Below are 10137 nucleotides of genomic sequence, written 5' to 3' on the forward strand. Positions count from 1 at the left end.
TACTTGTGATCTCTGTCTTTCAAATAAATAAATAAATAATCTTTTTAAAAAAATAGATTAAAAAAATAGATAGGTAAAATAAAAGGGTATGTATGATTTTGAGACAGAACTATTGAAAGGAAGGGGAAATGGCTTGTGCAAGACAACAGTTTGCAAAAGTCCAGAATGACCTGGGGAAACTGGGTTAGCTAAAGCATAATGGGACTTCAGTTTAGAATGTTAAAGCAGTTTTATACCAAGGGGGCCCTTTCATATCACACTCAAGATTTTCCCAATTCTGAGGAGCTATTAACTTTTTTTACCTTGTTTCAAAGAGAATGACCTGTTATTGGTGTAGGGGGTGATTTAGTGGAGGTAGACACTGGATTTGAAGCGATAAGGACACTACTTCATTTGCCCAGGTTAGGGGTAAGGAGAAATTGAATTAGTAGGATGGCAGTAAGGGAAGAAGGGGTAGAACTGCATGATAAATTTGAATAGTGTCATAAAAATTATCTTAAATGATCATAAAGAGTGTAGTCATTAATTTATTTTTTCTGCAAATGGTATCAATGTCTAATTCACTGAGAAAACAAAATAATCAAAAAAACCATATTTCTTGGGGCGCCTGGGTGGCTCAGTGGGTTAAGCCGCTGCCTTCGGCTCAGGTCATGATCTCAGAGTCCTGGGATCGAGTCCCGCATCGGGCTCTCTGCTCAGCAGAGAGCCTGCTTTCCTCTCTCTCTCTGCCTGCCTCTCCATCTACTTGTGATTTCTCTGTCAAATAAATAAATAAAATCTTTAATAAAAAAAAAAACATATTTCTTATTTTTGTAAACATTATATTCTGACTTGTTGAAACTAGGGAGTTTCACTGAGGATATAACATGAAGATTAGACCTGGAAACAGAATAGATTTTAATTGATACAGTGTTTGGTAAAGATGTTAAGAGCACTGAGCTTGAATATGATAAAGACTTAAATGGAATTTTTTAAAAATTCTGTGGAAGGCACCTGGGTTACTCAGTTGGTTGAGCATCTGCCTTCAGCTTGGGTCATGGTCCCAGGGTTTTGGGATTGAGCCCCCATAGGGCTCCCAGCTCCGTAGGAAACCGGTTTCTCCCTCTCCCTCTGTCTGCTGTTCCCCTGCTTGTATACTCTCTCTCTGTCTCAAATAAATAAATAAAATCTTAAAAATAAAATTAAATTAAAAATAAGTAAGAAATTATATGGTACCCTACTTCCTTACTTCAAGGAAATTTTTAGCCAAAGATCAGGAAGGACTTTCTTCTTCTTGCTGAGCCCTAAATAATTATGATATACAATTTTAGAAAACTCAGTGACACATATGTCAAAATTGTTTTTCAATAAAGTCCTTAGCTATTACAAGAAGTCACATATCACCCACATGGGTTTTTCAGCTAATGATGAGGTCTCATTTTTTTAATTGTTTTCACATATTCGAGCAATAAGGACCTCCTTGGACCCTGTTCACAGAGAGTAGACAAAAAGTTGTTTGTCTATGGTTAACTGCACAGGTTTTACTGATTCCCAGCTTCCCTAGGGAAGGTCCCCAGCGACCTATCTTTCCATTTTTATATGACAGTATGATGTCTCTTTAATTTGGGAGAGGAAGAAGTGAGGTTCCTTGATTCTGTGGGTACTACACAAGCATGTAGATATACTTGTATCAGTAAAATACAATTTTCTGAACATCTCTTTCTTTTTTGTCTTTCCTTTTGTTGTAATGTATATAAATCATGTTTTCAGAATGGAGAAGTCCCAAGTACACAGTGTCATGCTCTCTTAGTGGCAGTTTATCTGTCTTATACCCAGATGAAGAAAAGATTGTCACATGGCACAGGGCTTGCAAGAAAGGATCCCAGCTGTGCCACAGAAGATCATTGCACAGCTAAATAACTTCAAAGAATGTACAGTTTTTTTTTTTTTTTTTTTTTTTTTTTTATTTATCAGAGAGAGTGAGCACAGGCAGACAGAATGGCAGGCAGAGGCAGAGGGAGAAGCAGGCTCCCTGCTGAGCAAGGAGCCCGATGTGGGACTCGATCCCAGGACGCTGGGATCATGACCTGAGCCGAAGGCAGCTGCTTAACCAACTGAGCCACCCAGGCGTCCCAAGAATGTACAGTTTTTAGAGCCATCATGTCATTGCTCTTTCCTCTCCAAATAAGGAAACTACAAAATATATACTGAACAGTTATCCACTGGCTTCTAACCCTAGCTCATTCTGAAGCTAGGCTTGGTTGAATATGAATATGAGATTAGCCTAGTGACCTATAGACGTTTAATACTGGCTTGATGACAATTTTCTCTACAGGCAAGATATGATCTCTATGTCAGCTTCCGCAGCATTGGTGACTGTGGTTCTTAGTTACTTAGAGCAGGTTTTGTCCATGCTGGGGAACAGCAACCAGATGTGTAGGGTATAGGGTTGTTTGAGGTTAATACCAGTGGCTCGGTTCATAAGCATATACTTGGTTGTTTTCTTAAGGACACTGTAGTTGCTCTCCAAGCTCTTGCCAAATATGCCACTACTGCCTATGTGTCATCTGAGGAGGTCAGCCTGGCTGTAACATCCACTGAGGATTTCCAGCACGATTTCAACATTCAGGCTGCCAACCGGTTGGTACTTCAACAGGAGAATCTGCCCAATGTCCCTGGGGTGTACACTTTGGAGGCCTCAGGCCAGGGCTGCGTTTATGTGCAGGTAAGCAGCGGTCCAGGAGAACAAGCATGCATTGGGAAGGAGAACCTGAGGACGACTTTGCCTCCAGTAGAACCTTTTCTCTATCTTACTTGTAAAGGAAATAGTTTGGACTGTGCGTAAAGTTCTTCCCAACTCTGATTTGGTTCTCTATTTCTCCCTACTAGATGGTGCTGAAATACCATATTCCGCCTCCTAAATTTGCGGACACCTTTAGTCTTAGTGTGGAAATGGGAAAAGCTAGATGTGAGCGAGCTACTTCTCAATCCTTGACACTTACTGTGCATACCAGGTGAGAAGAGCTGAGCTGGTGGTGGGGGCACCTGGATCACAGAAGCTGAGTGTGTGTGTGTGTGTGTGTGTGTGTGTGTGTGTGTGTTGAGGATATAGAGTATGCTAAGAGGAAACATAACGGTTTCACACTGATGTGCTCCTTTCTGCATTTAGTTATGTGGGCAGTCGCAGCTCTTCCAATATGGTCATTGTAGAAGTGAAGATGCTTTCCGGGTTCAGTCCCATGGAGGGCACCAATCAGTTGGTAAGTCTGTTCTGTTTTCTGCATTGAACTAGCCCCAAGAGGACCCAACATTATCCCTAAAAAGCTGGTGCAGTGGGCGTCACGGTACATACTTACAACTCACGACTGCATTGTCTTAGTGGACTACAAAGGTGCATCAGAAATATAAAATGGAAACTGGAATGGTCTTGTTCCTTTTTCTTACCTTCCCACAGTATTTATTATTCCCTTGGTCATGAAAGAGCTTTGGGATATTACCCTAGGTCATAGGGAAGGCTCTGGATCTTCGTCTGTTTTATTTTCCCCTTTTTATTCAGCTTCTCCAACAGCCTCTGGTGAAGAAGGTTGAATCTGGAACTGACGTACTGAATATTTATTTGGAAGAGGTAGGTATTCGGAAATGAACCTAAGAGCTTGCTTGCTTATACAGCTTTGCAACTTCCGTTCTGATCTCTATGTACTAGTGTCACATGCACAGGGAGGAGGGAAAGGAAAGAATGAGATAGAATGAGTCCACAGCCAGAAAATGAATTCTGCCTCCATGCTGGTATTCTATAAAATACTCCTGTTCACCTCCAGGGAGGTACTGCCTAACAGATGTGGAATATGAACTATCTATGTCATTTAAAAATGTGTGGCCAGAATGTGACTATTTTATTTTATTTTATTTTTAAAAGATTTTATTTATTTAAATGAATATATAGAGAGAGAGACAATGAAAAAGAGCATGCGAGAGGAGAAGGTCAGAGGGAGAAGCAGACTCCCCATGGAGCTGGGAGCCTGATGAGGGACTTGATCCCAGGACTCCAGGATCATGACCTGAGCTGAAGGCAGTTGCTTAACCAACTGAGCCATCCAGGCACCCTAGAATGTGACCTTTTATAAGAAAGTGGTCAGGGAAGGCTTCTCTGAGGAGACGTTATTTGATCAGACTGCAATGAAGAGATAAAGCCAATAGGGAGTATAGAACTGTTGAAATAAAATGAAAGTTTGTTTCTTTGGCCACTTCAGTTAATTTAGTGGAGGAGCCACAGGTTAGAGTGGACCAAGAGCAGAGGGGACCAATTTACTGAAGAGCAAGGGAGCTGTAAGCTCCTAAGAAGAGAGAGTCAGGAAGTCAGCAGAACCCAGTATCTTTAAGACTAGCATGGGGCAGAAGGGACAGGTAGAAAGGTTTCGGAAAATTTGTGTGAAACGAGAGTCTTTTTTTTTTTCCTTTTCTTAAGGGTGGTTTATTTATTTATTTATTTTTAAGAATTTATTTATTTATTTGTCAGACAGAGAGCATATGTGCATAAGCTTGGGGGGAGAGATAAGGGAGAAGCAGGGAGCCCAGACTGGGGATCATGACCTGAACTGAAAGCAGACACTTAACTGACTAAGCCACCCAGGCACCCCAAGATAAGAGTCTTTTAACCTCCACATAGAGAGTGTTATTTTCACTTTAGTTTTAATATGATGTTTTGTCTTTCTTCTCTACAGCTGAGTAAGAAGACTCAGACCTATACCTTCACCATCAGCCAAAGTGTGTTAGTCACTAACCTGAAACCAGCAACCATCACAGTTTATGACTACTACCTCCCAGGTGAGGGCTGAGATCTACTTGTGTCTCCCAACATGTTTCTGCCTCATTCTTCATGACATGGCTCTTTATTTTACAAATAAAGCTTCCCAATCCAAGTGACACATAACTACATTATTCAATCTTCTAAAACATTATAATTTAATTATATATTATTTTTAAATCTTCTGCACTGGGATATTTTATCAGAAATGGTCCATAGACCAAAAGAAACTATACAAACCATTGTTCTTTAAGGACTAACTATTTTGAATGTTTTGCTATGATTAATAATTTACCACAGTATTAGTATTTGGGACTTTCCTATAATTCTTAATATGCTCATAATCTAGGGACGCCTGGGTGGCTCAGTTGGTTAAGCAGCTGCCTTCGGCTCAGGTCATGATCCCAGCGTCCTGGGATCGAGTCCCACATCAGGCTCCTTGCTCTGCAGGGAGCCTGCTTCTCCCTCTGACTCTGCCTTCCACTCTGTCTGCCTGTGCTCGCTCTCTCTCTGACAAATAAATAAATAAAATCTTAAAAAAAAAAATGCTCATAATCTATAGGGATCCTCTGAAAAGGGATAAAGTGTAGTTTTCATGAAGTATTTTCTCTTTGAATGCATGAGGCCTGTAACATAATGATACATGTCATTTCATTTTACAGATGAACGGGCAACAGTTCAGTATTCTGACCCCTGTGAATGAGGTAAGGGTGAGCTTTTAGGGTAGGGTGATACTATTCAGAAGTTAAGGGGAACTTCTTCTGAGTTACTGTTACTGTCTTTTGGAAGCTAATTTTTTTTTTGAAAGATTTTATTTATTTATTTGACAGAGGGACAGTGAGAGAGAACACAAGCAGGGTAAGTGGCAGAGGGCAGGGAGCTTGATGTGGGGCTTGATCCCAGGACCCTGGGATTATGACCTGAGCCGAAGGCAGACACTTAACTTAAAACTGAGCCATGCAGGGGCATGTGGGTGGCTCAGTGGGTTAAAGCCTCTGCCTTCGGCTCAGGTCAGGATTCCAAGGTCTGGATGGAGCCATGCATCAGGCTCTCTACTCAGCAGGGTTCTGCTTCCCCCTCTCTCTCTCTGTCTGCCTCTCTGCCTCTTGTGATTGGTCCGTCAAATAAATAAATAAAATCTCTAAACTAGGCTTAAAAAAAAAGAAAAAAACTGAGCCATGCAGGTACCCTGGTAGTTAATTTTTGATAGAAAGTAGGCTTTCCGGGGCTCCTGGGTGGCTCATTGGGTTAAAGTCTCTGCCTTCGGCTTGGGTCACGATCCTAAAGTCCTGGGATCGAGCCCCGAATCAGACTCTCTGCTTGGTAGGGGAACTTGCTTCCACCTCTCTCTCTGCCTGCCTCTGCCTATTTGTGATCTCTGTCTGTCAAATAAATAAATAAAATCTTAAAAAAAAAAAAAAAAGAAAGAACTAAAGTAGGCTTTCCTTTTCTTTTTTTTTTTTTGTCTTGAACTTTTTTTTTTTTAAAGTAAACTCTGTACCAAACATAGGGCTCAAACTCACAAGACTCAAGAGTCATGTGCTCTACTGACTGAACCAGGCTGGCACCCTCATTTTTGTCCCAGACTCTGAAAGGAAGAAGAATAATCTCCATAGTTCACACCAGAAAAAGTTAACAGTGGAATTTGTGTGAGGATGTCTATGTGATGATTTTTATTTTATTTTTTATTTTTTTAAAGGTTTTATTTATTTATTTGACAGACAGAGATCACAAGTAGTCAGAGAGGCAGGCAGAGAGAGAGAGAGGGAAGCAGGCTCCCTGTTGAGCAGAGAGCCTATGTGGGGCTGGATCCCAGGATCCTGAGATCATGACCCGAGCCGAAGGCAGAGGCTTAACCCACTGAGCCACCCAGGCGCCCCAGATGATTTTTATTTTTTTATTTTTAAAAAAGATTTATTTATTTTAGAGAGAGAGAGAGACAGAGAGACAGAGAAAGCAAGAGTAGGGGAAGGGGTAGAGGGAGTAAGAGAGGAGGAGACTCCCCAGTGAGTATGGAGCCAGATGACACAGCTTGATCTCAAGACCTTGAGATCATGACCTGACCCAAAATCAAGAGTCAGATGCTTAACCAACTGAGCCACCCAAGTAGCCATCTATGTGATTTTTAAAAACAATATTTTTTCTGATTAAAATTGATGAATTTTTAAAATTACTTTTACATTCTACATCTTTGTTATATAAAAATACTAAGGGAAAAGTAAAAATTACCTGATTCTACTCCCATAAGATAACACTATTAATAATTTCAACATGCTTTTGTGAGATTTTTTCTAGATAGGAAAGAACAAGGACAAGCCTGGCTGGCTCAGTCAGTAGAACATTGGACTCTTGATGTCAGCACTGTGAGTTCAAGCCCCACGATTGGCATAGAAATAACTTTTAAAAAATAATTAGGGGCGCCTGAGTGGCTCAGTTGTTAAAGCATTTGCCTTTGGTTTGGATCAGGATCCCACGGTCCTGGGATCGAGCTACACATTGGGCTCCCTGCTCAGTGGGAAGCCTATTTTTAAAAATTAAAAAATAAATGGATAAGAAAAAGCTTCTCTATACTTGTGAAGATTTTCTGAGTATCATGATTTTTTTTTTTCCGTCTCCCAGGATAGAAGTTGGAAAGAGACTGATTTAATCCTCTGTGACGTTACTGGACAGCATTCTTCTGCCTCTTAAAGCAAAACACATTCAATCAAATAATGTGCTTTCTGTGACTGACTAGAGAGTGAGTAATAAATGAGCAGGCTTGAACCTCAGCTACTTTCTACTACGTAGACGCATAGATGCCAGAATGAAGGGCTGCGGGAGATGGGGAGGAATAATCACACAAAGAGGAATTACATGGAAAAGCCCACTGGGAGAGGAGATGTGGTTTAGCCACATAGGGGAACTCTCCAGAGGGGATACAGAGGTGATCCAGGGAAGATAAAAACATCTTCCTGAGGGTTAAATCTAAGAGAAGATGTAACTTAGGGCTTTGGGAATAGATTAAAAATATTTTTTTCTTTGGAAAGAAAATCTGCGTCCTTGGCCCTGTGCATATTTCTGTGGATACCAAAGGTTCTGTTTGAAGATGATGATCTCCCTTTAACCAAAACTCACATTCTGGCTTCTTCATTAGACCTTTTGACCCAGACATGTCAGAGAATCATATTTACGGATTCAGGTGGGGTCAGAGTAGAGAATCCTAAATAAGGGACTGACTGTGTTCAGCCAGCCAGCACTGCAGGACAAAACATGATTGATAAAAGAAGACTAGCTGACCAGGATTCCCTATCTCTGCCTTTCTGCATTTCATCCAAGTAGTCCAGCACACTCATGGGTTTGTGTATCTGTGTGTGTGTCTAAAAGTTAGTTTGAGAAAGTAGAGAGAAATTGTACAATACATGTACAATACATGAGAGAGGAAAACCTTTGCTTCTAACCCCTTCTATTCAGTGCCTGGGTCCTGTGAATTAAACTGGCAAAAGACAGATTAACAGGAGAAAAGATCTATTTGTATGCACCAGGTCACTTCACAGGAAAACCCCAAGAATCAGTTAGGCCTGGGGGCTTATATTATTAGTTTTACAAAGTGTGATGCTGTTGTGGAAGAAATGACAAAACAAAGGAAAAGGGATTTGGGCTTCTAGGTGCAATGACATTGCATGAAAGTAAATAAATAGAGGGGGAAAGGAATAGAAGATTGAGGCTATTTTAGTAAGGTTTACTTGTGCAGATACAAATTAATGCTGACTGGGCACCTGGGTGGCTCATTTGGTTAAGTGTCAGCCTTAGGCTCCTGTCATGATCCTGGGGTCCTGGGATTGAGTCCCACATCAGACTCACTGCTCCATGGGGAGTCTACTCCCTCTCCCTCTGCTCCTTCTCTCTCTCCATCTCATTCACTCACTCTCTTATCAAATCAATAAATAAAATCTTAAAAAAAATTAATGCTGACTTTCTATCTCCTGTGATAAAGGTTGGTCTCTTCCTGGTATGGGAGAAGGGAGTGGAGACACTCTCACAAAAGGAAATTAATGCTCTGCTTTCAGGCAGAAACGGGGAAGGAGGAAAGCAGAGAGTTCTTCCTGTATCTGCTTCCCGATGTCCCTTTGGTCTCCCCACCTTACCCTTATTTCTCTAGGAACACCAAACTACGTTTAGTTTCCTGTTTTTAATATGTTCTCTGATAATTCTGAAACATGCTTTTTATGCTGCTTGCAAAGCCTCTCCATCTCCACCTCAACCCTGCCTGGAGGACTTTCCTTGGTCCTGTAAGCTATGGCCTGCAAGGTGTGTTCTACTCTAGTAAGTCTTCCGCAAGAACTCCTCTCCATTCCTACAGCACTATGTACTTCCTACTGAGGACTTACCAAACTGGGCTCACATTTTCTGTTAGAAACTGCATATTCTGGGTTGCCTGGGTGGCTCAGTCATTAAGCGTCTGCCTTCGGCTCAGGTCATGATCCCATGGTCCTGGGATCGAGCCCCACATCGGGCTCCTTGCTCAGCGGGAAGCCTGATTCTCCCCTTCCCCCTCCCCCTGCTCGTGTTCCCTCTCTCGGTGTCTCTCTCTCTGTCAAATAAGTAAATAAAAATATTTGGGGAAAAAAAAGAACCCTGGAGGAACAGCATCCTTTTGCAATCATGCAGATGAAAGCCATATGCTGAAGCTGAGAGAGCAGAAAGATAAAAGGTGTTTGGGTGTCTGATGACATCACGGATCTGTCCTGTTCTTGGACATATTGGATAGGTAATGAAAACAATAAATGGTTTACTTATTTAAAAACTATTTTTTTTAGGGGCGCCTGGGTGGCTCAGTTGGTTGGACGACTGCCTTCAGCTCAGGTCATGATCCTGGAGTCCCAGGATCGAGTCCCACATCAGGTTCCCAGCTCCATGGGGAGTCTGCTTCTCCCTCTGACCTTCTCACTCATGTTCTCTCTCACTGTCTCTCTCTCAAATAAATAAATAAAATCTTAAAAAAAAAAAAAACAAAACTATTTTTTTTAAAGATTTTTTATTTATTTATTTGACAGAGAGAAATCACAAGTAGATGGAGAGGCAGGCAGAGAGAGAGAGAGAGGGAAGCAGGCTCCCTGCTGAGCAGAGAGCCCGATGCGGGACTCGATCCCAGGACCCTGAGATCATGACCTGAGCCGAAGGCAGCAGCTTAACCCACTGAGCCACCCAGGCGCCCTAAAAAACTTTTTAAAAGAAATTTTACTTACTTATTTGATAGAGAGAGCAGGGGAGGGGCAGAGAGAGAGGGAGATAAGCAGACTCCTTGCTGAGTGCTGGGCCTAATACAGGGCTCAATCCCATGATCCTGAGATCAAGACCTGAGCTTAAGTCAAATG

At 41.6% G+C, this 10137-nt stretch overlaps 1 protein-coding gene across 1 annotated transcript in view; it reads left to right on the forward strand.

Moving 5' to 3' along the window:
* Window positions 1-7546, forward strand: part of A2ML1 (alpha-2-macroglobulin like 1) — a 66602-nt gene extending 59056 nt beyond the window's left edge. Inside the window, exons 31-37 of the mRNA XM_082738278.1 lie at window positions 2489-2704; window positions 2869-2993; window positions 3149-3239; window positions 3536-3604; window positions 4701-4803; window positions 5446-5487; window positions 7403-7546. Of these exons, the coding sequence (XP_082594404.1) occupies window positions 2489-2704; window positions 2869-2993; window positions 3149-3239; window positions 3536-3604; window positions 4701-4803; window positions 5446-5486 (645 nt within the window). The 3' untranslated portion in view covers window position 5487; window positions 7403-7546. The remainder of the gene's footprint in view (window positions 1-2488; window positions 2705-2868; window positions 2994-3148; window positions 3240-3535; window positions 3605-4700; window positions 4804-5445; window positions 5488-7402) is intronic.
* The last annotated feature ends 2591 nt before the right edge of the window (window positions 7547-10137 follow it).

The sequence above is a fragment of the Mustela nivalis genome, assembly GCF_964662115.1.
Source record: "Mustela nivalis genome assembly, chromosome: 7".
Classification (NCBI taxonomy): Eukaryota; Metazoa; Chordata; class Mammalia; order Carnivora; family Mustelidae; genus Mustela; species Mustela nivalis.